Genomic DNA, 25,671 nt, shown 5'->3' with positions numbered 1-25,671 from the left:
GCGCAGCTTTCAATTGAAAGGCCTTGTAATTAGTATAGTCTTACCCTGCAAGATAGGAATGTCTAGCTAGCCTAGTTGACAGTCTTACAAGGTTTTCGCAAGGGGCTTGCGTAAGGACTGCCGGGCAGCCTAGAGTTAAAGACTGCGATGGACCTGCCTAAAGGTTTACAAGGGCAGGCTTTAATATACGTTCTAGCTAAGAAGCTACTCGAGACAGTTTCCTACCTGATTTACTAGCAATACTGTCGCGACTGCCCTCTCTCTCGAAACCTATGCCAATTAGCCACCTTGTATAAGTTAGTTAGACTAATCACCCTCGTGCCTCTGTCCTGCTGCCAACCTAAGTCCTGCAACCTGTTACAACTATATAGTAAAAATTTAGTCTTTTTGCTTTACTTGATTTACTAGATTAAACAACTTGATATCTCGAATTGGCTGATCAGACTAGGTCTGTAAGATCCAATTGTTTGAATTAGTAGTAATACATAGATTACATAGTTACAAAGTAGTGATATATATCAAGTGGTTTGGCAAGGTTTAAAGGTTTTAGGTGGTTTGATTTTCTGCATTTACCCTATACTTGCAAGGCTACCCTAGACTTGCCAGGCTACCCTAGACTTGCAAGGCTATCCTAGACTTGCAGGGCTATCCTAGACTTGCAGGGCTATCCTGTCCTTAGGGTTAGGGTTGCCTTTGGCAGGAAAGTCCTTTAGACTTCAAATGCCAATTATAAGGTAAGGATTAATCATATGACTTAGCTACTTTGTAAGCTTATAAATAAGTCATATGTGATACTTAATCAGCAAACCGCTTAGTCATCACTATTGTGGTTACCTTAATATATAGGTTTGGAGTTAGATTATTAAGTAATCTTTATAGGTAGGCAAGTAAGGTGCAGAAGACTGGTTGTATTTTGTAGTTGATGATGATTTTTTCCAAAGTCAGCCGGCTAATCTAACTGACTATATAGTAAAAATTCAGTCTTCTTGCTTTACTTGATCTACTAGATCAAACAACTTGATACCTCGAATCGGCTGATCAGACCGGGTCTGTAGGATCCGATTGTTTGAATCAGTAGTAATACGTAGATCACACACTTACAAGGTGGTGATACGTATCAAGTGGTTTGACAAGGTTTGAAGGTTTTAGGTGGTTTGATTTTTTACACCTACCTTGTACTTGCAAGGTTACTCTAGACTTGCCAGGCTATCCTGGACTTGCCAGGCTACCCTAGACTTGCAGGGCTACCTTGTTCTTAGGGTTAGGGTTGCCTTTGGCAAGAAAGTCCTTTAGACTTCAAATGCCAATTATAAGGTAAGAAGCTATCACGTGACTTAGCTACTTTGTAGGCTTATAAATAAGTCGTATTTGATGCTTAATTAGCAAACCGCTTAGTTATCACTATTGTGGTTACCTTAATATATAGGTTTAGAGTTAGATTATCAAGTAATCTTTATAATAACATAGTTAAGCCTATGCAAAGGCTTGTCTATGTAATAGGCTAGGGTTTGCAGGTCTAATCTAGCAGCTAGCAACTTTCTAGCAGCTGCTACATATCTCAAACCTATGCACTTGCAAAGCTAACAGTAGCGTAGCGCATACACCTACGCATGCACTTCTTCTTCCCTTTATTTGGCAGAGTTTTCCTTCCCCCTTTTCTCTTCTTTTTCTTTTAGTCAAAGTAGACAGTAGTCGAGGCCACAATTCGATTTACCTTGCGACTTGTCAAGCCTCTCGCAGCAGGGCCCATTTCTTTTCTGAGTCGAAGTGACCTACCTATCTGCATCTAGTCCCTCAGCTGACTCAGACCATGTTTAACCTCTTTGCCGAGGACGATGTCTTTGGTCTCTGGGGTTGACATGAGTTTCGTGTACGTAGTCAAGAGGTGCGCACTGCAGCCTCGCGGAACTTGCAGGATTCCTCCAGAGACATGAATGCGTCAACCCCGCAAGGCCGAATGGCAGAACGTCGAGTAACTTCTCGTTTGGGTAGATGTTGTGTAGGCGCCGCCGAAGGGCAGCCTCACTCGTGGTCTCGAAAAGCTTCTTCAGGGCCAGGTAGTCCGTGTGCTCCTCCTCGAGAAATTCTCGCATAATCTCGCCTAGGACCTATTCGATCTACTCGCGGATGAGGAAAAGCCCGATGAAAGGGTTCCTGAGCCCGAGACCACCAAGTTGCTCGGAAAGAAGGATGAACGCATCTGGGATGTCTGTGGCATCGAACCTAGTCCGTGTCATGAGCTTGACTGCGCGGGTCCATGTTAGTACTCATAGAACCAAGCAATGGAAAGGCCCGAGGATGGCATTGAAGGGTTAAAGTCCAAGAAATGTACGCACGATGGTCCACGGCATTACTTCCCGCACCGTCACGCCCATCGAAGAGGGAGCGTTGCATCCGCTTGTACGTCACAGGGATACTGTCGACATGCTTGCGGCCGAAGCAATAAGCCGGCTCCCTAAACGTGTGGTGGCTGAAGAATCGCCTAATGCACCTGTTCTAGGTCTGAACCTAGGAGATAGCACTCTTGCATGCACTGAGCTGCTTCTAAAGCTGGTTTATATGGACGTCTACGAGGTCCTGGTCGATAACCTACTCAGCCGAGCGAGGGTCGAGGCGAAGAAATCCGATGGTCACGGGTCCTGGAGGGAGCGTACTAGCTACCTTTGCATTCAACTTGAAAGACTTGGCTAGGTACACAGACCTGGTTTTCTTCTTGTTGAACTCTAAACTGAATACCGTGACAAAGTCCCGCATGTAGCTCCAGGCCTAGGCACTTGTCTCAGGCGTACCACAGAGCCAGATATTGCCATGAAGCTGGTAGAGTAGTAGGCTGGTTTGACGGTTCACGGCGAAGTCTATGAAAATTAAGACAAGCTTGCTGGTGAACTTCTCTGAGGCATGTGCCATTGGCACCCCCCTCTTGCGGATCCTGGGTCCCAACTTTGGCCTATTGTTGGACGAGCAGTTGAGGTTCAACGGAGCTTTGAGGTACTTCTTGAAGAAGTCGATCTAGTCATTCCTGAAGCTAATATAGCGCATGACGGAATAGATGGTACTATGGGGAAGACTGGTAGCATACCACTGCAGGTTGGCCTGAACCAGTGCCACACTGCTGCCTGTGTTGGTGGAGGAGCTGTATGCCTTGGCCTGCAGTTGATGAATTAGCAACTTGGAAGTAAGCTGGCGAAGAAGCCTCTGCATAACGCTTGAGCGCTTCTGTGGGCTTGTTGAAGAGAGCTTGTCGTCGTCGTTATTGTATGCTCCACTGCCGCCCTCGAACAGTTTTGACTCATTAGTGGGGAGCTGAGAAAGGAAAAAGGTCTTGAGATAGGCCGACTTGCGTCTGGTCTCAACACTGTCCTGTGGTGCGAACGAGTCGCCGGTGTGGTACTGACGCCTGTCCAGGTCCCCTTAGGTAGGGGCCCGATGGGCATTCCACGTCCAGCCGGATGGGTTCGACACGAAGGTTCTCAAGGCCGTCTTAAGAATATTACACAGCCGAATACCAATATACTGTACAGATATCATCTGCAGGATGTCATCGTCGGCCCAGATGCGATATTTGCCGTTCAGCTGCTGGCGTGGCATGACACGGATACCTTCATCGCCGGCGTCCCACTGCCAGTGCTTGAGATCAGAGAAGCGCATGTTTAGGACGTCGGCAATCTCTGACAGAGCCACGCCACTGCCGAGGAAGTCCTGAAGGATTGCCTGCTTCTCGTCGCTGAGCAAATCCTCGGTCAGCAGACCCTTGATGCAGCGAGTTAGGGAATCTCGATCAATGGGGCCGTCTCGTGCATGAGCCCGTCTGCGCTGGATGCGATATCCTGGCGGAGGTTTTCAGGCGCCTTGCGACTCTCCTCATCTGGAAATAGCCCGTCCAGAAAAGAGAGGATGTCAGAGCCACTGGTCTCAAGTGCTCAAAGACGACCGACTCGAACTTGTCGACAAGTTCCCTCAGGCGTTGCTTCTGCAGCTCAACGACCTCGAAAGTATCACCCGAGGAATCAACAAGGGGTTGGGGGGCAGATTGGGGTCTGATGGAGACTGATCCAGCCATTCAGTCAGGAGTCTCGAGTACAGGTCTGCCACGGCGAGTTTTCGGCCTTGAACGTCTAGCTTTGCGCGAAGTTGTTCGTCGAAGGAGCCGAGCATGGTCTTTGGGATGGAAGGATCGTAGCGGGACTGGGTTAGCCAGCGCTCCATATTAGCCAGGGACGGGTCCTTGGAAGCTGCGGGATAGAGCTCCTTGATGCCGTCTAACAGACATGCAAGACGATCCCGTTCGTCGTTGGCAACGTAAGCCTTGGCCAAGAACTGCCGTTTGTGTGCCTCATAGGATTCGCGACGAGATTCGAGTTCGTGAATCTTGGCCAGAGTAATTGACCGGAGAGTCTTGGATAGGACGGACATTGGCCGAGCCACATACACACATATATATATATGCCCACGCATAGCTGGGCGGCTGGGGCCCTGGGCTAAGGTGCCTAGCATACTGGAAGGCAGCAGCTGGGAGCCCGGGAACTAAATAGTCACGGCGCAGTAGCCTACACCCTACCTGCACAGTCTGCACCTAGTGTTTATCTTATGCAGGGACGACGGCGATATGGAAATGCCAAGTGCCAGCGGTGAAATGAGGATCCACTTGCCTAGCCCGTTCCCGGCCAACGGAGCTGTTCGGACCAGTAAATGGTCCATGCACTCAAATGCCAAATCGTATGGATCCCCAATGGTGGTGGGAGGTACCGTGTGAATTACCTCTTCCTAATCCATATTATTTTTATTTTTATTTTCGCACCTCTCTTTTGCTCCCCTCAACCCCTCCTCGATCGCGAATGCGCACACATATTGGCCCTCATACTTCCACACTCGGCGACGATATGGCGGCCGTCAACGGCTCAGGCCCTACCAGAATTCCCATTCTGGGGAAGGAGAATATCGTTGTCGATTATGGCATTTGGCTCTCCTATGTGACTCACGACCTGTTGACGAACATCAAATCCTCGACCTACGTGCTCCTCACCGACACAAACCTATCCCCCCTCTACGTTCCGCAATTCCAACGAGTCTTCCATGGCGCTGTTGCCGAAGCTGGCCAGTCGGACAATGTGCGCCTTCTGACCTACGCAATCCCTCCCGGCGAGTCATCGAAGGGCCGCGAGACCAAGGCCGAGATCGAGGACTGGATGCTCTCCCAGAAGTGCACCCGTGATACCGTTGTTATTGCACTCGGAGGCGGAGTGATCGGTGATATGATAGGCTATGTTGCCGCTACCTTCATGCGCGGAGTTCGTTTCGTCCAGGTCCCGACCACTCTGCTCGCCATGGTAGATTCGTCCATCGGCGGCAAGACAGCCATTGACACCCCAATGGGCAAGAATCTGGTCGGCGCCTTCTGGCAGCCGCAGAGGATCTACATAGACCTGGCATTCCTCGACTCACTGCCGGTTCGCGAGTTCATCAACGGCATGGCCGAGGTCATCAAGACTGCCGCCATCTGGGACGAAGCCGAGTTTGCTTCATTGGAGGAGAACGCAGCCGCCGTCCTAACCGCAATACGCTCCAACCCAGCTGATCAAGCCGGTCGCTTGGCTCCGATCCGTCACATCCTGAAGCGCATCGTACTTGGGTCCGCTCGCGTCAAGGCCGAGGTCGTGTCTTCGGACGAGAGAGAAGGGGGGCTCCGGAACCTGCTGAATTTCGGGCATTCCATTGGTCATGCCATTGAGGCCATCCTTACTCCTCAGCTTCTCCACGGAGAAGCTGTTGCCATCGGCATGGTGAAAGAGGCCGAGCTAGCCCGCTTTCTTGGGGTTCTCCGCCCTGGTGCGGTTGCTCGCCTTGTGAAATGCATCGCAAGCTACGATCTACCGACCTCCCTTGAGGACAAACGCGTAGCGAAGCTTACTGCGGGCAAGCAATGCCCCGTCGACGTACTGCTGGAGAAGATGGCCGTCGATAAGAAGAACGATGGCCGTTCCAAGAAGATTGTCCTACTCTCCGCCATTGGCAAGACTCATGAGCCGAAAGCCAGCGTGGTTGACGACCGAGCTATTCGCATCGTCCTATCAGCATCTATCCGTGTCAGCCCCGGCGTCCCCAGTGGTCTTTCTGTCACTGTGACCCCCCCTGGGTCCAAGAGCGTCTCAAACCGCGCTCTTATACTTGCTGCTTTGGGTGAAGGAACTTGTCACCTGCGCAACCTGCTTCATTCCGATGACACCGAGTACATGCTGTCGGCGATTGCTCAGCTTGGCGGGGCTACGTACTCATGGCAGGATGCCGGCGAAGTTCTCGTTGTCAAGGGCAAGGGTGGGAAATTGACCGCCAGCAAGGAGCCCCTCTACCTGGGCAATGCTGGTACAGCCTCGCGCTTTCTCACATCGGTTGTTGCGCTCTGCTCCCCCTCCGACGTCTCTTCGACCGTTCTTACCGGCAACGCCAGGATGAAGGTCAGACCGATAGGTCCCTTGGTTGACGCCTTGCGTTCAAATGGCCTGAATGTCAAGTACCTCGAGAAGGAGCACAGCTTGCCTGTGCAGGTGGATGCTGCCGGCGGGCTCGTTGGCGGGATGATAAAGCTGGCGGCGACCATCTCTTCCCAGTACGTCTCATCGCTGTTAATGGCAGCTCCGTATGCGAAGCAACCCGTCACCTTGCAGCTCGTGGGCGGGAAACCCATATCTCAACCATACATCGATATGACCATTGCCATGATGGCGTCCTTTGGTGTGAACGTGCGAGTCGGCGAAGAAAACACGTACTATATTCCCCAAGGAGTGTACAGGAACCCTGCCGAGTATACGATTGAGAGTGACGCCAGTTCTGCCACCTACCCCCTGGCCGTTGCAGCGATTACTGGGACGACCTGCACCATCCCCAACATCGGATCCAAGTCCCTCCAGGGAGATGCCCGCTTCGCCAAGGACGTGCTGCTGCCTATGGGCTGCGCTGTTGAGCAGACCGACTATTCCACCACCGTGACGGGCCCGCCGGTCGGCTCATTGAAGGCACTCGCTCACGTCGACATGGAGCCCATGACAGATGCCTTCCTGACAGCATCGGTCCTGGCAGCTGTCGCCGACGGCACGACCCGGATTACCGGGATCGCGAATCAGCGGGTAAAGGAGTGTAATCGAATTGCGGCCATGAAGGACCAGCTAGCCAAGTTCGGAGTGCAATGCGCAGAACTACCCGATGGAATCGAGGTCACCGGACGGCCCTACAAGGAGTTACTGGATCCCCATGGCGGTGTGTTTTGTTACGATGACCACCGCGTGGCCATGAGCTTTAGCGTTCTGTCTGTTCTGTCCCCTCATCCCGTGCTGATACTTGAACGCGAGTGCGTGGGCAAGACGTGGCCGGGTTGGTGGGATGTCTTGTCGGAACACTTCAAGGTCTATCTCGAAGGCGTAGAGGAGCAGCAGCCGAAGGCTAAGAAAAGGGACGCCTCCAGGTCGAGCATCAAGCGGTCCATCTTTGTCATTGGGATGAGAGGTGCTGGCAAAACCACTGCCGGAGCCTGGATAGCGGAGAGCCTGAAAAGGCCATTTGTCGACCTGGATGTCGAGCTGGAGAGGAGAGAGGGTATGACGATCCCTGACATGATTCGGGGCGACCCTGGTTGGGAAGGCTTCCGGAAGGCCGAGCTCAATGTCCTCGAGGATATGATCAAGAATCGAGCCGAGGGTCACGTCTTCTCCTGTGGTGGTGGTATTGTTGAGTCGCCTGATGCTCGCGAGATGCTTACCGCTTACCACCGAAGTGGTGGATGTGTCCTTCTGGTCCACCGAGACACCGACCAGGTTGTTGAGTACCTCATGAGAGACAAGTCGCGCCCGGCGTACTCGGAGAACATTCGCGAAGTCTACGATCGACGGGAGCCGTGGTTCCAGCAATGCAGCAACTTCCAGTACCACAGCCCGCACGTGGATGTCTCGGAAACCCTGCTCGAGGCTCCGCCTGACTTCACTCGCTTCCTGTCCGTCCTGTGCGGCACAAGCACGCATATGGAGGACCTGATAGAGAAGAAGCACTCGTTTTTCGTGTCGTTGACCGTGCCCAATATTACATCAGCCATGGACGTCATCCCTCGCGTGGTCGTTGGGTCAGACGCTGTCGAGTTGAGGGTGGACCTGTTGGAAGACTACTCCCCCGAGTTCGTCGCAGCCCAAGTTGCGCTGCTCCGGTCCCTCGCCAAGATCCCTATTGTCTACACGATCCGTACAGTGAGCCAGGGGGGTCGATTCCCGGACGGCGAGCACGATTTGGCTCTGAGACTGTACCTGACCGCCCTGAGGGTCGGAGTGGAATTCCTGGATCTCGAAATCACAATGCCGGATCAAATTATCCAAGCGGTGACTGAAGCAAAGGGGTTTACTCGCATCATCGCTTCGCACCACGATCCTCAGGCCATCTTGTCCTGGAAGAACGGGGGGTGGATACCATTCTACAACAAGGCACTGCAACATGGCGATGTCATAAAGCTTGTCGGCGTTGCTCGTGAGATGGGGGATAACTTTGCTCTTACCCACTTCAAGTCGAGGATGATGGCGGCACATGGTGTTCCGGTTATTGCTCTGAATATGGGAGCCGTGGGCAAGCTGAGCCGGGTGCTCAATGGATTCATGACTCCCGTTTCGCACCCCGCCTTGCCCTCAAAAGCGGCACCAGGCCAGCTCTCGGCGGCTGAAATTAGGCAAGCATCAGCTCTCATTGGCGAACTTGAACCGCTCTCCTTCTACCTCTTCGGCAAACCCATAGGGTCGTCGCGCTCTCCGGCGCTGCATAACACGCTGTTCCGAGACACTGGCCTACCGCACAACTACTCCCTCTTCGAGACGGATCGTGCAGAGGAAGTTAGCGACCTCATCCGATCATCGCACTTCGGCGGCGCGTCCGTGACGATCCCCCTCAAGTTGGACGTCATGCCGCTGCTAGACGAAGTGACCGAGGCTGTACGGGTGATCGGTGCCGTGAACACCATCATCCCAATCCAGGCTGCTGGCGGGGAGCAGCGACGCCTTCTGGGCGATAATACCGACTGGATGGGCATGGTCTTTGCCCTCCGCTCGGCAGGGCCCGTCAAGCGCACCCGTTCGCCCCCTGGCGGTGGCATGGTTGTAGGCTCTGGTGGCACAACGCGGGCCGCCATCTACGCCTTGCATGCTCTCGGCTACTCGCCTATCTACATCGTGGCTAGGAACCCGGACCGCGTCAGGAGCCTTGCCGACTCCTTCCCGTCCGACTACGACATACAGGTTCTAGAGGGAGCCGAGCAAGCGGCCGGCTTGTCAACCTCCATCCCAAGTGTCATCATCACCACCATTCCCGCTGATAAGCCTGTCGACTCGAACATGCAGGAGGTGCTGGTGACTATTCTGCGACACCCAATGGCTGCTGCTGGCGGAAGAACCAGGGTCCTGTTGGAGATGGCGTATATGCCGCGGCAGACGCCGCTTATGCAGTTGGCAGAGGATGCCGGCTGGCATACAATTCCCGGGCTGGAGGTTCTCTCCGCCCAGGGATGGTATCAGGTGCGTGCGACGAGTTTCTCTTCCTTTTTGCAGTTCCCAATCCAGGCACATCGCCCTGCTCCGCCACCTTCCCACCCCCCCAATTCGTTAGGCCCTTTGTTCTTCTCTCCCTCCGCCCTCGACACTATACATGCTTGACAGGCGCGCTTACAGTGGTCTACCTAGTTCCAACTCTGGACCGGCATCACGCCGTTGTATTCGGATGCTCGGTCGGCTGTGACGGGAGATGTAGAGAAGTAAGACGGTCACATTCAACAAAAGGTACAAAAGGTGCGGACGGGTTTTTGATACAAGTAGGTAGATATAGACGTAGTCGTCACTCTAGCGGCGGTGCTTACTGCTGACCCTGGAGAAACAAATCACTTTCCGAAATCGCTCTCCTGCCGACGTTGCAGTTTATAATCATCATATGAGGCTGACGCGGCTCAAGGGCGAATGCTACTTGGCTGACTCAAAAGCTTACTGCTCATCGTGACATCGTGACCGATCTAGCTTCGGAGCTCCGGCTTCTCTCCTTCCTGGTCATCCGGGGCTTCCTCTAGGGTAGGTAGGTAGGAAAACCAGCATTGCTGAACCCCGTCTTATTTTCTCACCTTCGTGTCGACAGAGGTCAGCTGGTGTGTATACAGTTCCGCCTGTCGCGAGATATCCGACTCTTCCCAATGTTTGGCATGCTACTTGTCAGTCACAAGAGGTATTTTCTTCCAGTCATGAACGAGTGACTAATAAGTACGCAGTAAGTACGCAGGTACATATCGCCAACTGGGGCGTAGGTTACCTAGTCTATGTAATTAAGCTTATCCCCTTGCGTCCCCGAACCGGACTACCGCCTTTCTTCTTTTGTTAGTTCATGACTAACCATCATGAAATCGTTCATCGTCATCAACACAAAATAAGGAGGGCCTGCCCTTTTCCCTATCCTTTTTTTCCCGGGGTAACTATTCCGTTCCAAACGAACCCAAGTGCCGCTTTATTTTTTCTCCCTTTTCTCTCCCAGAAACCCCAATGCTGGGAAATAATACATCCGTAAATGATACAGTCGCAATTGGGAATGCTATGCGCAATGCCAACCGATGATGTCTAATGCTAGTGTTACAAGGAGCCAGTGCTCCACCGCCGTCCCCAAATGCACCCCGCTTTCAAATCCTATAACGAGACGATACTATCGAGCTATCGAGTGCACAAAACAGGAAAGGGACCTAGTATATACGCGTAAAGGAAACGGTAATATATAAAAATAGGCGAAGGAAAAAAAGAACCAACGATGCGAGACCGATGTAACAGAGGAAGGGAACAGTAGAGAAGTTGTCGGGATGTGGTTCTGAGTGACGTCATGTATTGGTTGGATGCCAAATCGCATCGACAAGGCCAAGGGCCATCGGAGGACCCTGCAGGAGCTCGTCCAGTCAAGGCCTCGTGACAGGCCACACCGATTTCTTGGCGTGGCTTCTTCCAGCCAACCACAGGGCAGAATTGTCGTCGATGACCAAGACATCATCCCACATCCCTCGGCTCATGGATTGCTAGGCGGCCCACATGGATCGACGTCATTTCGCAGGCATGCACTCCCCAAAGTGGTCTGGAAAGCAAAGCCAGGCCAGGATTGCCAAATCGGCTGATTCGATCGGCAATGACTGATGATGTCTTCTCCATTGTCGTTTGCTCCCAAAGCTTTATTGCATGATGCCGTTTGTCTGGATTCGTACATCATCAGCTAAGCGAGCCCTTCCGCGGAGCCAGCCGTTGGGGGGCCCAGTAGCGTGTGGGGTGGTATCATAAGAGATCGCTCTCCACAACTGTCGTACTGGTGACTTCATACACTCTGGCCGCCTCCACGTTTCCGGTGCTTGCCAGGGAATTCGACGTCAGGATGGCAGACCCGGTAATGCCTTGTCAAGGCATCTGCGCGGCTGAAGGTTTTCTCGTCCGTGCACAAGTCGCAGCGCACCTTTTGCTTGCGGGCATTGTGGATCGTATCTTCGTGCCGTGTAAGGTCGTAAGGGCGTGAGAAGATTGTATTGCAAGACTTCCCAGTGCTGGGGTTGATCCGGTCACACCTGTGTGGACCCGCCTGGCTGTTGAGGAGGTTGGATGTCATGCCGGCTCCAGCCACATCGGGTTTCCGCTGCTGAGTACCCAGCCCGTGGCTTTGGCGGTGGCCCTCCCTCTTGTGCTTCTGCAGAAGTGCCGGGGTCTCGAATCGTAGCGTGCAGCCGTGGTACGTGCAAGTGTAGGTGCCCCCGTCGGCGCTTGTTCCCGCCGGTCTCTGCGGGCTACTGCTGTGCACGCCTTCCGACTGCCCCGACTCGGTCGAGCTAAGCCTTGACGGAGCCATGGAGCTGTTGCTCATCGACGGCTCCCTGTTCTGCTGGCGGGGTTGCTGCTGCGGGACGAATGGGTATTGTTGCGGGACCTGGAGGTTGGTGGGAAGTTGATGCGTGACATAGTTGCCGAACGAACTTCCGTCGAGTTGCAGGTTATTGAACGGCTGCGACATTTGAGCAAGTCCCTTCAGCTGTGATGTGTCGAAGCCATTCGAGTCTTGCTGCGGGAAGAGTGGGAAGTTGGCGTCCCCGTCCGGGGAGTTGAACTCCAGAACGGCGTCCTTGGGAGATATTGTCTGCGGGGTGTCGGTGCCTGTATGGCCCGATAGCTGTTGCTGCATGGCCTGTGCGTCCTGTTCCGCCTTTCTCTGTTCTCTCAGCTGCTGGGCTGAGCCAAAGCCCATGTGCGTAGAAGGCATGGCGGAGAAGTCGTGACTGGGCATCGGAGCTAGTGGAGAACCATGGCGGAACGGCGACCTATCTCTAGGAGATGTCGAAACCGGAGAATGAACGGCGCTTAGACGCTGACTGTTGGCAGCCTGCAATCTCTGGGCAAACAAGTCGTTACTCGAAGTGACCGGGATTTGACTAGGCGACGCGGAAGTGATGTTGAAGTTTGGGTTGTAGAGCTCGTCATTATAGACGTCGGTCATGGTGCGGTCGAGTTTCGGAACGGTATTGGATGCTGCGCCATCAGAGAAAGGTGAGTATGAGTCGAATACAAACTGGTCAACACCTCCGAGCAGCTCACAAGTCTTTTGCCTCCTAACGTCTTCAGGCTCCCCAGCTGGCGTGGCCGGTGAGTCACTGACAATGGAACTCGCCACCGAAGCTGGCCGTGACCTATTTTGGCTCCTCGGGAAGTCGGGCGGCGGCAGGAAGCCTCGCTCGTTCCTCTGCCTAGGAACCCTGGCCATATTGATGCGCGCTGAGTTGACGCTCGCGTCGGCCGGCCCGTAGTTGGAAAGGTTCGCATAGAAGTTCTCATGCGTCGATGGCTGGAACGACTTTGCTAGGTGGTATTGGACGTCTTCGCCGTTTGGAAGTCCGTGGAAGTCGTCGATAGAGTCAGTGACGGCAATCTGGGGGTTCGAAGTGTTGTGCGAATACGGCGAGGCCGGGCCCGCAGACCCCAGAGATGACATTGATGAGTCGCGATTGTGCGAGTATCGTGCAGCCGACTTTGGGGTCAGTTGTGTGTTCGGAAGCCACGAGTCCATGTGCATCGGGTCGTTGTTTGCAAACAAAGACGGCTCGTCTCCGCCGTCGAGGGCTGCTCGGTACCCTGAGCTGGGGAAATCGGACAAAGAGACCTGTTGCGTTCTTCTGGGAACCGCGCCGGTGGCGATGTTGTCAATGCCAGACAGCGGCGCCCCTTGAACGTTCGAGTACTGCGACAGGAACGACTGGGTGGAAACAGGCGACGACGAGATGCTGTCCAAATCGGCGTCCAGGTCGAAATCGTTGCCTCCGAAATAAGGACTCGTGTGCAGACCGTAGAAAAGCTGGTCTTGAAGTTGATGTTGTGCCTGTTGTTGTTGCTGTTGGCGATGATGGTTATGGTTATGGGTGAGCATCATTATCACAAAATGATCTTAGCTCGTTGCCTGGTAGGTATGGGTTAAGTTTAAGAGTTCGGTGGCAATATTTGAAGTCGAGGGGAGCCGGAGAGGGCGATTCTACTTATAACAGAATGACGGAAGGTGGGGTGAGTAAGTGGGTCGTCATGGCGTAGTAGTCTTGAGGAAGCAGGGTTCCTCATGCAAGGTCACTGCAGGAGCGTGCAGGGATCTGGTAGGCAGGGTACGCATGATGATTGATGGAATCGCCGAGAACAGCCCGCAACGTTCTACACTAAGATTTGTCACTAAAGTGACTAAGGAACGTACCTATACGGAGGTACTAGCCGACCCACCCGAGATAGGTAGGTATCGATGGAAGCTGAGTATATACCGACGGACCGAACACGCTGCATATACTATCTCCGTGCAAAAGCGTTTCACCCAAGGGTCCAGCGAGTCACCTTTCCAAGTTGGCGTGAGCTGCCAAGTTTAGGTAGCGATTTTGTACCCTCTGAGTCACGCACGGCGGCATGGCGCGTCACGTGCGCATCTACCTTGAGGTGCTTGGCGTAACTCTGCAAAGTACCAAGGGCTTGGCGGATAGGAGCAAATCAACTCTTCGGTTTTTGGTTGTGTATCTGCCGATAGGTAGGTATAGCAGCACAGCTTGAGGACAACACAATCTCTCACTTCCCTTGGTCTGAGTTTTTGCTATGAACCCAGCTCGCGGCTGGTGGCGGCTTCATATCCTTGTCTAACCGAGCGGAAAGATGACGTCGGAGACAGGGTGCGCTCAAAATGACCCCTGCACCGCTGGATCGACCACCTTGCATAGGCTTGCAGGGGTGCGCTCAGCCACACTAGAACCTTACCTGCACCGAATCGATCGAATCGGCACCACAAGAGAGCGCATTCTGCGAGCCGCCTCACTGCTAACAATTGGCATAGGGATGTTGGCCTTGAGGCATCCTGGTGCCATTCAAGAGAAACCTAGATTAGGAAGCCCAGATAGTAGGTACGTGGGTTGGTCGCCTGACCAAGCTGAACCTAAATGCCAACTAGCTGTGGCTTGTGCTGGGTGACGCATCAACGGAGCGAGATACAAAGCATGCCTAATTCAACCGTGTACCTACCGTATCCATCGCAAGTCTCGTGACGTCTCTAATACGATAATGGAATTCCATTTCTAATCCATGTTGCGGAAGTTACGCGGGTACACTATAGACTACCGGTCTTTGAAAGTCAAACATAGAGTAGCCTTTGCACGCTAATACATGCTCAAATAGGGCCAGAACCATGCCCATGACCATTGCGTAGTAGTGGTCGCCGATATAGCCGGAACAGACCAGCCAGACCTCTCGGTCCCATGGAGGTCTCACTCACTGCATCGCCGAGCCTGTTGAATCGCTTAGTTGCGTGTGTACATTTTTCTTGTCCCTTTCGTTGAGCTCGGTGGTTCGGAGAGCAATATGGCAGATGGGACAGATGGGACAACATTGCGCGCTGAGATTATGCAAACTGCAAGTGTGCGGCGCCAGAGAGTGCATACTATAGTACATACCTACGCTGGTGTTGCCGGAAACGGGATGGATTGCCTTCCAGGCCTCCCAGCCGGGGAAAATGCGCCCAACGGATAGTGCACTTGCGATCTGTAAGACCTGGCACCGGTGGGCTGGAACGAACGGGAAGTAGTGGTGGAGCGACGCCTCAGGGTCCTGAGATGCGCAAATCAGGGTGCCGAATCCCTTGCTGTGCCACATTTGGCTCGCGTGGTGTGGAGGCCTGCAAGGGTGGCAAGGGTGGTAGTTAACCCGCTAGCGCGGGCCGGGACTCTAACTCAACAGAAAAAAGATTTTCACGCGCCGCAGGAACCTTTTTTTGGCGTGCATCGGCCATCGGCAGCCCCGGATCGTCGCAACGCCAATCGCAGTCCACCCAAAGCGAACGGATCTCGCCCAGGTCCAGGTGGCTCTCGATTATCCGGCACAGCCCGAACATGTCCGACATCTTCCATTTGCTGGAAAACGCAAAACGCAACAGAAAAAAAAATTCCCCAAAGTGCCGGCTCAGATCCCGAGAGCAAGTCTCCCGTCCTCTTGCTACGTCCTCGGAGTTCGCGTCGGCACTCGCGAGCTGAATATCTAACGCTCGGCACGAGGTAGGTGCTCGGTTCCATATTATATGCTCACCATCTGACCTGCTCACGCGCTCCTTGATCTGTATGCGCTCGTCCCCAATTCCGAGGGCAACCTCGGCTCAGCACTTGTGTGACTAACCCGCTGAGAGCTCAAACGCGATGCGATGGGTGGGTTCTCACGCCGGTCGTCAGCGCATGTCTCGGCCATCACTCGCGAAGCAAGCAAGGATGGAATGCGAGACTCGATGCGTGTTCAAAGTTTTGAAGTGACACACACACTAATTATAGCCCCCCTGTTAGCTCTGGGGTCGCTTTCGTCTTATTCCCTGTGCGATGTAGGGCTGCAAGGTGGGGGTTCGGCAGACCCCGATTGGCTAGCAGACTTTTCCCATTGCGGTTCTAGGCCAGGCAAGATCCCATCAACACCAACAAAACACCCTTTCTGCAACATCTGAGGGGGGGTTGAAAAATTTTCAGTGCCTCGCCAAGGTGAAGCTTCTGCAGCTGCTCCATATAATTGATTGGTTCTATGTGTTATACATGGTATTATATGGTGATCTGCTGTAGTCTGATGAGAAAGGAAGTTGTATTTCGGCCGGGGTCATGGGCCAGCCCGTTCCCTCGGTCACTAGGGTATTGTGTAGCGCTACTCCATACTTCTCTATGTGAGCCACCTTCCCTGCCTATCGGCCATGGACCTCCTCCGCCCTTGCTTGCTGAAACTGGACCAGCCGTTTCTAGCTTCTCTTTTCACTCGGCACCTCGATATTTCTGGGTATATATATTCGTATCATAAATAGCCATGGAAAGAGCAATTCCTCTTTGGTTGATATCATCGTTGTTCCCAGGTCTTTTCTTTCTTTGTTTCTTTCTTTTCTTTTCTGTGCTTGACGGCTTATGTACAAAATCATTCGTGTCCGTTAGCGGACGCTGCTGGGCTGACAGCTGTCCATCTCGTAATATGTCCTAGATGATGATGAGCTAAACGCGGGTTTGTTAGCCTGGCCCCTGGAGCGAGAAAAGTAGGAGCTGCAAGCAGCAGCAATACCAACCTCGATGAGCTTCTCTGTCAGGACAAAGCACTGCTTATCCTGCTCCTGGGCGAAATTGAGTGAACAAGACCGCCAGAGGCCCCCAAAGCCCATATCCTCCAGGATCTCGTTCAGCATGCCTGTGGATTCTAGCGCCGGGGCGAATTTCGGACTCGAGGTCAAGGCCTGGAGAAGCGCGTGTGCCGACTCCAATGTCGCCGAGTTCTGGCAATGGAGGAGGATATCATCCAGAATCGAGATGATGGGGCCGCATCTGGGGGGGCAAAATGGTCAGCTTGCATGTAACATGCCAACCTGAGTAAGGGGGTTAGAATTTCTTACAAGTGCATGACCACTGCCGGCCGCACGGTCGCCAGCTCTTCCAGCCACTGCAGACTCCTAGTCTGCACAGCGTCCTCGAGGTACTGGAAATCTACCAATTCAATCGCAGTATTGAGGAGTAGATCCTTGTCTTTCATGGCCGGCAGGTCTTGGGCGAGACGCGGCTGTGAGGCGTCGGGGAGTACGTCTGGGTTTATACCCGCCTGCCATAAGCAATCTTTGAGCTCAAAAGCGCTCACAGTCCGAGCGAGAATGAGTGCCATGTATGGCGACGATGAGAGCTCCCTGGAATTTGGGTCATTATTCGACGTCCAGGTCGTCATCTCAAGGAAGGTTGATAGGACCCTCAGCGCTGTAGCACGGGTGATTGTATCGGTGAGCCCCCTGACCAGGCACGCACATGCAGCAAAGTGGAAGTTTTCGCTGTTGAAATGAATCCCGTAGGCATCGTCAAGTAGGAGCGAAGCATCGTCAAGCTGGACCCGACCCTGGAGGAGGTACGGCGCCATCTTGTCTCCTCTCATGTCCCCGGACGTGCTGATGTTCGTCAAGACAGACTCCAGGAACATGGCAGTGCAGTTGAAGAGATTTGGTGGCACTAAGCGTAGCAAGGACATGGCTAGCCAGAACAACTGTACGCCATAGCGAGATGCCGAGGGGAGCTTGGCCATCATCTTCGATAGAGACGTGACGATGGCGACAAGCATCTCGCTGTTGCTGTCATCCCCGAACCGGCCCACGCTGTTGCGAAGTGCCACGAGCACCTGATAGAGCAAATCATCATCGACCTCTTCCCGTGCTAGACAGCCCATCACCGTGAAGGCTCTTGGCTGGATTGCCGGGTTGTTCTGGAAGGCAGTGCTGGCAACCAGGCTCATCCACCTGGAACGCCACGCATTTGCCACGTCGATAGATGGGGCAGCAACCGAGCATGTCTCGAAGAGAAGGGCGGCGAGGTTCTCAGTCGCGGCCAGCATTGGTCCGGATTCCTGGCTGGTCGACATGGAAGCGGCATCCCTTGCAAAGGCCGCGGGCGCAGAGAACATGTCACTCCTGTGCTCGGATAGGGACTCCAGCGTTGCTCTGAGTTTGTTCAGCCTGGGTTCGTCCAGGTTGAAGGACGTGCAGGCAGAGTGTATCGAGTTGACCAGCAGGCGATGAACCGTTAGCCGGACGTCGGAAGTACCAGTGTTCGCCAACATGGTAACGACATGGAATACCTCGGGTAGGTACAGCTGGGATTGTACCCCGCTGTCGAAAGACAGGGCGAGACAGAACTGAAGCAGTACGCAGATCTCCGACCAAACTGAGTTCTCGGGGAGGTACTTGGTTGGACGAAGGGACGAACGGTTCAGCGCTTTCCGCAGGCGTGATATGATTTTTCCGCGGAGCGACATGGTACCCATGGCAGAGACAATGGACGCCAGGGTCTCCGTGTGCTCCTCGTTGAAGCCGATGCTGAGGGCCACCTTGAGGACCTCTTCCAAGAAGATGTCCAAGAGCACCTCATCCTGATGGATCATGGGCCAGACTGATTGCTCTAGCGTGAAGCTCAAAGTCGCATCGGAGAGGCTAACGTCAATGAGCCGGCGAAAGACGGCCGCAATCTTCTCCCGGCCTTTATCACTCTCGAGCTCCATTGGGAGAAGGCAGGTTCGCAGTCCGGGTATCCAGGGCGCCATGTAAGCTAAACTGAGAGGCTTTTGCTCGTCCGAGAAGCTGTCCCAGCCAACGAAAAACTCGTTTAGGAAATCCGACGTCAGCTGCGGCTCCGTCTGGGCGAGCTTCTGGCTGATCTTGACGATGAATTGCGACGGATCGAGGGGGACGGATATATCTGCTTGCAGTGAGTACTCGGGACATGGAAGCAAAAGAAATCGTCGAGAGCCTCGCTCTGAGGGGCTGCAACTTACCCTTGGTGCACATTAATTTGGAAGCGGCCGCGAACTTGAAGGCCTTGCACAGGGCCCCCAGAAGATTGTAGGACGATAGTCTCAGTACCGGGTCGGGGCTTGCGAGGTTGGTCAGGGCCAGGTTCAGGAGCGTTCCGGGCACATCTTGCGGTCGGATGAGCCTTTCAAGCGACTTCAACGCTCGGGTGTCCTTGCCGTGCTTAGCCTTGACAGCGCGAATGGCATGGAGAACGTCCGTCTTCCTTGGGCTGGTGAAGTACATGACGATCTTCCCATTATCCGCCCGGAGGCCGAAGGCGGAGTCATCCTCGGTCTGTATCGAGGTTGGTGCCTCTTCGACGTCACCCAGGCGGAATATGTCGTTGACGGTAGTGCTGAGTCGGAAGCCAGGATAAACTTCTTGTTTCTTGGTTGTTGTAACCTGGACGAATTGGCTGCCGACCTTGATCACCACCTCGATTTTCCCCTTGGTTTTTGATAGCCGAGTTATGTTTTGGAACACATGGCGCGTATCAGTGACGACGCTGATCGTTTCCTTGGGAAGATGCAGCTGGCTCAGATGGAAATGTGCCTGCAAGTCCTGCAAGCTGCCAACAAGGTGATACTCCACGTTCTTGGGGTTGAAGACACTGGCATCGTTCCTCGTCGACGTGCGCAGCATGCGACGGAAGCATTTCCTGAACGGTAACCGACGTTTAGCGCTCGTAAGACAAACGACCTGGGTGAGACACGAGGGGGCCGGGCCTTACCTGCAAGCGCTGTTCATATTATATATGTAGATACGAGACAGCTGTCGCGAGAGTTCGCTTGGTGTAAGCAGCTCGAGCTTCTGGAAAAGCTCATCCTGAGGCTCGTTCTGTCCATTGTAGCATGTGGCGTCGATGAGCAGCGCAAAGGGCCGGTGCCACAGACGGCTCGCAATCTAAGGGTGAGAGATCGGTTAAGCGCGGGGCGAGAAGAATTAATGAAGGAATCGCTGACCAACCTTCAGGTAGCAGTAGACTAGGGTATCATAATCAATCGATTCGGCGTCGACATTGCGCAGGATAATACAAATGACGGAGAGCCCATCCTATAGGTATCCGGTGGTCAGCAAGGCGGGGAAGAAGCACGGCAATTCCCGTTGAAACCGGCATGATGCCATGCATACCTTGCTTTCGCCGCCGTCGTACACGGCACGGGCCGTAAGGAACGACTCGGTGCTCCGGAAAGCGTTGCGGAGCATAAAGTCCTGAAACCTGGAATAGACTGGAGGGGGATTGGCTGATATCTGGGGCCTGTTCCATGTCACGGCTAGCGGCGGCGGACCTAGATTGGTGATTAAATGCCTCAGGGGCTCGAGTACCGGGGATCGACCACGGGTTGACTCGGCTGGAGACCTTACATAGTCTTTCCTTTCCTGGGAGATCAATCTTTGGCGTACGTGGTCCCAGTGATCGTAGAGAAACCGATGAAGCGCCACGCATGAGCCGAAATCGAACGACTCACCTTCAACAGGCGCATCGATCGCTTCCGGGGGAACCTACGCTTGTAAGCACCGAGCATGGTCTCAGGGGAAAACAAAACATTAAGCCTCACCGAGATCTCCCGCAGAAATGTGGTGACGCGGTAGATATGCTGGGCCAGGAACTCATTGAGTGGGAACATGTAAGGCTCCTTGGCTCCAAACAAGACATTGTTGGCCAAGTTCTGAATGACCTTGGCGATGAGGAGCAGGCCCCGGCGCATCTCCTTTGATGGCAACGTGGCGACAAGCCCCTCGACCTCGGGAGCAACAATGGCCGGGCAAAAGAAGCGCAGGAATATAAATGCTCCGACGGCAGTGTACTTCGCCTCTGGGAACCGCGGCATTACTGCTTCGGAGATCTGGATTACTGCCGTTAGAACGGGGCAATTGAACCCGCCAGTGATGCAGATGCGCTTGAAGGACTTACGATGCTGCAGATCTTGCGGAAGGAAGACGGAATATTCGCGGATGAAGCGCAGATGTCGTCTATGAAGACCTTGGCGACAATCTGCAATTGGATTGCATTCTTCTGCAGCTCCTCCTCGGTACTGATCCTCGTCGGGTCAAGCTCGAGATTCAGATCCTTGGACGTGAGCATTAGCCTCTCAACGACCTTCATCAGAGTGGCCCTGAGATAGCCGGCCCCTTTCCACTTGGCATAGACGGAGAGCATCTTAGTCGCCACACACGTTCGTCGGAGCAATTCCGACTCGTTCTCTTAAAAAAGACAATTTGCCCGGTCAGCGATACGGATGCTCGGCAAGCATGGGGAGTAGGGGTTTGGGGTTGGGATTGAGGAGGAAGACGAACCGGTGTCCTCGACTTCCTGCTTGATCAGCGCCTCGAGAAGGACAAAGCTGAGTGATCTCGCTTCGAATATGTTCAGTAGCGAGATGGTCAGCTCGTCGACTTCGTGGCCCGGACAGACTGCGGCCATTGCAGCTGCCAGATTCGTGTCCGACGTTAGGATCTACAATGTGGTCAGCCTCCCAACCCTAGCAAATTGGGAATGGCATTCTGCCGGGGATATATATGGCTCACATCCAATAGGTCATCGTATTTTTCGTGTACCGCGGCGTCGGACAGGTTATTGAACTCGGTGCCCTGCACCAGGATGTTATACAGGACCTTGACAAAGGCAGTCCTGATCTCCAGGTTCTCATGGTATCCTATGCTTAGTGAATGCTTGAGGCCGACATCAATGTTGGCGCTTAACAAGTTGGACAAAATGGTGATGGCGAGGTCGGATATCGAAGCCGACTCATCCCTCGATGCGGCTCCTCCCAAGTGCTCGGTCCGGCTGAGCTCGAGGGCTTCGAGATTGAGTAACGAAAGGAAGCGGTTGAAATACTGGTGGAACATCTGCGATTTTAGCTCACTGGTACCTGCATCACTTTGGCCATCGCCGGGCTGCAGCGGCAGGCGAAATGTCAATTCTGCTAAAGACCTGAGGCAGGCCTTGTCAAGATCCTTTTGAACCCTCGAGGTCTCGTCCTGTCGGCCGCCTCCGTTGAAAGCACCAGTATCAGTCTTTGGAGACTTGGGCCGCGCAATCCAACTGAATATATACTCGAGGAGCTGATTCCGGATACGAACATCGTCCCGAAGGTTGAGGTGTTCCTTCCTCTTCGTGACGGCTTCGCAGAGCTGGCAGATCTTGATCTTGACGCGGAGGCTGCTGGCCGTGTCTGGGACGCCGTCGAGGAACTTGGCAAAGTTGAGCGTTAGCGCACCGAGGTGGACCGAAGATGCGGCGCCCAGATCCGACGGAGTGTCGAGCCTTTCGACCAGGCCCTTGAGTAAGGACGCCGACTGCTCTGCAAAGATGATCTCGCTATCCTGGCCCTTGGCAGAGGCCTCGAGCGCACCGGTGAACAGGACGTCCAGCTCGGCCTCCAAGGCCCTGAAGAGCGGCTGATATAGCGTGGGCGAGACCTCGGTTGACAAGACGTCTCTCATCGCTTCGCGAACCCTGACATTACTGCATGCTAGCAGCTGTATGCTCAACCTCAAGTATCTGGCGAGCAGGGGCTCCTCGTGATTTTCCGACGAGAGTCTGTCAATCCACCGCAGACCGCTGATGGTCGGCTCCTCGTGGGTGGCAGCCTGATCGGCGGTGCAGATGCCGCCGAGCGAAGCAAGAAAGCCCGAGTAGTTGCGCCATTCGGCCACAGTTCTCTCCGAAACAGCATCTGCCGATGACGTTGAGACGTCCTTGGAGAGGTGAAGCCACTTGTCAAAACCCATCTCCCACGCATCGAGTATTCCGCCGCTCGGGTATTGCAGACGCCTGAGCAATCCGCGGTTCCTCTTCTGGAATGCAACCAGGCCCGTAAATCTAAAGGCGCGGGACGCGATTTCGCTAAATACGTCCTCGTTTCGCAACAGAGTCGATGACGGTCTTGTCGACTCGGAGGGGGCATCAACGATCCGACATTCCTCTAGGAAGATGCTGATGCAAGACGTCACAAGTTGGCACTTTGCTATGTCGGCAGAACAAAGTGAGACGAGGAAAAGGGTCTCGAGTTTTGTGGACGCTGCTGTTCGCTCGACTATTTCCTCCGATAACTCGGAAAGCTCCTGGTATACCTGTCAGCACAGGAACGCCAGAGAAGATTTTGGAGCCGGCTTACCGAGATGGACTTCAGAAGCAGGAGCCGGGATTCGAGGTAGCCATGGATTGCCTTGAGTCCGCTGTCGCTTCCAGTATGCCCAAGGCGATCACACATTGAAGACAGAACAAGGGAGCTACATCTGTCAGCGACACAGCTTGGCGGCAAAGAGGGCTAGTGGGTTAGAGAGCCACGGGAGACAGACATACCTAAGGCGCCAGAACTGGGATTTCAGTTCCTGCGAATCAAACGCATTAGAAGCCCTCAGCGACGACAGAATCAGCTCATTAGTCAACAGGCGCTTGGCTACAGTCGTTGCGAGCCGCCTGGCAGATTCGTTGGGTGCAAGAACACAGGAAATAATCGACTCAAAGTTCTCTTGGAAGAAACGGTCACGTTCGCCGGGTTCGATGGGAGGCCCTTCGAAGAGAGTCATCGGAGACGCATCCAGAAAGTTTAGGATGTTGGATATCATGGTAACCGAGGAGTGGCTCTCGTGACCCTTGCGGCGGGTTTGGTCCCCCACGAATGTGTCGATCAGCAACGAGGACGTGTTCTTGTGAAACCCCCGAATTAGTACGTACACGGCCGTCGGCAACCTGCGGCAGGTTCTTTCTTACCTTCAGCTGCCCCTGGATAAAGGCGGAGGTTGCTGTAAACAATTCTTGGTATTTCTGGCGATCGCTCAGCCTGGCAAAATGGGAGCAGGCCTGGATGACGGATATCTTGAAGCCAAGGGGCGCAGATGGCGCGAGGCAGCTCTGTGCCAGAGAAGACACGCAGTCTTCGAAGTTCAAGTGAGCCAGGCTAACGAAGGCGGCTGTCATGGCGTCTTGCTCGAACAGGCCGCCATCGATACCGGGAGTAGGGCGACGAAAGACTGCATCACGAACCTCGTCCTGGACGTCCATGGCATAGCTCACAAGGGCCGAGTCGTTCTCGGGATCGAAGTGGCGGGCGGCGCGCAGAATGGAGACAAGGCAATACGCGGCCTGCTCATTTCTATTCCTCAGCGCCTTCCTCAAGCTTTCGAGGAAGGCGACCTTCTTGGCCATACTGCCGCTCTTGGCCTCCCGAAGATTGCTGGCCACCTCGAAGACGTCGGGCAGCAGGAGGAGAAGAGTGGTCTGGAGAGGGTACAGCAGGGCACGTCTCCTACCATTGTCCACAATGGTCTGGGTCATGTCAAAGAGCGTGTCCGGCCCCACGTCACGCCTTTTCTGCATCATGTGTAGCTGTACAAACTCGTCGGGATACCTGTCCAGCCACCTGGTAATGAGCAGCGGGCAAACGATGGCCACAGCGTTCTGAAACGACTTGCGAAAGTGTAGGAATCTCGAGCAGAACTCCTGTATGACGAGGCTCAACTTCTGACTATCAACCCAAAAGAACGAGACCAAACGTAGGATAACCAAGGCAGATCGCTCGTCTTCGGCGGCGGCAGCGTTGGGGATGGGTGCGCCCTGAGCCGGTATTGCCGCGCGAACGTTGTGTATGACATTTCGGAAGTAATCGAAGGCGGAAGGCCAGCTAGAAGCGGTCACATATTCAACGATCAACTTCACGCGGGCCTCGATGACCGTGGCGTGGGACTGGAGGAGCCGAGTGCTCTCAAGCGGCTCGTCCGACTGGGCAGACAGGGGCGGCGTGCCGCCGGGCTCGTCGGGAGGCTGAATCGAAATGTTCTTCGAGGAGGACTCGTCCAAGATTGTCTTCGCCGGCAGAACGTACCCTTCGGGTATGGGATCGAAAAGCACCTTTAGCACGTCGAAGACTCGGCCGACCAAGAGTTGGTCTAGTGCTTTAGGAGGCGGCCGTTTGCCTCCTTGCAAAGTGGCCAGTGGTTCGTCCTCGCCGCTGTCATGGGAGGCATTGGCGCCACCAAGCTGCCAATGGCTAGAGCAGCAATCGGCGATGAGCTCCAGTATGTAGAGTTCGGAGAGCAGCACATGCGGCGGGTGCGAGATGGCAGCGGTGTAGGGACGGCCGATGTCCTCGAGAAAGGACAGGAGGGAGTCGAGCACGATGGCGACGGATGCGGCGCTGATTTTCACGAGGGTGGTGCGAGTAATGACCACGATCTCGTCCTGGTACAGGTCTTGGGCCTGTGTTCCAGTTCGATGGGGGAGCTGGACGGGGAAGAGGAGCGCAAACGGTCAGTAACGAAGGCCGAGGTGGCTGTGCCTGATATGGAGGGAGGAGCACGACTCGGTACGTACCCTGGTTGTAAGCCTCTCCACCAGCACGCCCACCAGGCCAGCATCGCCATTCATTGTGGTATGCCGAGAGCCAGATCTGGCTAGCAAGCTCTCATGATCGGGATAGGCGGCCAGCGGAGGGGCGACGACGCGCTTGCTGACTCGGGCGGCTTATCAAACCGCTGTCGATGCGTGGGTTCGGGCGGGAGCGCGGGGAAGCAATTGCAGCGGGGAAGCGAAGGTGGGTCGTCTTGCAGGGGCAACCTCGTCGGGATATACAAGTTGAGGGAACAGCGACGATCATGGAGCATAGAATTGGGCCATGGCACTTCTGAGTCGAGGCTGCGACTTACTGCGCATTGTGGTCGAGGGGGAGCGAAGGTGCATTTGGGCAAAAGGGAAGTGTGGGGAGTGGGGAGGGAGGGCAAGTTTGTGTGGCCGGTGATAGGTAATGTGGCCAGCAAATGCAAAATGCGACACTACAACTGCATAGTTTACCGTTCTGCTCT

At 54.2% G+C, this 25,671-nt stretch overlaps 4 protein-coding genes across 4 annotated transcripts; 1 reads left to right on the top strand and 3 right to left on the bottom strand.

Moving 5' to 3' along the window:
- Nucleotides 1–1,725: 1,725 nt before the first annotated feature.
- On the bottom strand, nt 1,726–4,413 carry QBC33DRAFT_579689 (uncharacterized protein; the record flags this gene model as incomplete). The annotated part of the gene is made up of 11 exons (XM_060431158.1): nt 1,726–1,772; nt 1,804–1,892; nt 1,978–2,101; nt 2,168–2,245; nt 2,337–2,482; nt 2,594–2,723; nt 2,790–3,009; nt 3,043–3,397; nt 3,440–3,813; nt 3,857–3,970; nt 4,000–4,413. The coding sequence occupies 11 exons, from the start codon at nt 4,411–4,413 to the stop codon at nt 1,726–1,728; spliced, it is 2,091 nt and encodes a 696-aa protein (XP_060281791.1).
- A 355-nt stretch (nt 4,414–4,768) lies between these two features.
- QBC33DRAFT_544759 (Pentafunctional AroM protein) lies at nt 4,769–9,938 on the top strand. Its single transcript, XM_060428485.1, has 2 exons — nt 4,769–9,536; nt 9,702–9,938. Exons 1-2 carry the CDS (start codon nt 4,836–4,838, stop codon nt 9,774–9,776), a joined length of 4,776 nt encoding a protein of 1,591 aa, XP_060281790.1. The 5' UTR covers nt 4,769–4,835; the 3' UTR covers nt 9,777–9,938.
- Nucleotides 9,939–11,192: 1,254 nt separating this feature from the next.
- On the bottom strand, nt 11,193–13,755 carry QBC33DRAFT_146284 (uncharacterized protein). Its single transcript, XM_060422138.1, has one exon. The coding sequence runs from the start codon at nt 13,438–13,440 to the stop codon at nt 11,350–11,352; it is 2,091 nt and encodes a 696-aa protein (XP_060281789.1). The 5' UTR covers nt 13,441–13,755; the 3' UTR covers nt 11,193–11,349.
- A 2,282-nt stretch (nt 13,756–16,037) lies between these two features.
- On the bottom strand, nt 16,038–25,565 carry QBC33DRAFT_544745 (GTPase-activator protein for ras-like GTPase). The gene is made up of 15 exons (XM_060428484.1): nt 25,184–25,565; nt 23,585–25,093; nt 23,174–23,520; nt 22,986–23,100; nt 21,394–22,932; nt 21,163–21,322; nt 20,780–21,069; nt 20,424–20,711; nt 19,996–20,367; nt 19,831–19,917; nt 19,595–19,767; nt 18,846–19,522; nt 16,933–18,769; nt 16,612–16,864; nt 16,038–16,540 (listed from the first exon to the last, which is right to left on the bottom strand). The coding sequence occupies exons 1-15, from the start codon at nt 25,235–25,237 to the stop codon at nt 16,526–16,528; spliced, it is 7,716 nt and encodes a 2,571-aa protein (XP_060281788.1). The 5' UTR covers nt 25,238–25,565; the 3' UTR covers nt 16,038–16,525.
- Between the last annotated feature and the right edge of the window lie 106 nt (nt 25,566–25,671).

Source organism: Phialemonium atrogriseum (assembly GCF_030411735.1).
Source record: "Phialemonium atrogriseum strain 8032-3 unplaced genomic scaffold QBC33scaffold_19, whole genome shotgun sequence".
Lineage (NCBI taxonomy): Eukaryota > Fungi > Ascomycota > Sordariomycetes > Cephalothecales > Cephalothecaceae > Phialemonium > Phialemonium atrogriseum.
Note: the sequence above shows the minus strand (reverse complement) of the source record. Positions and strands in the feature narration are given on the sequence as shown.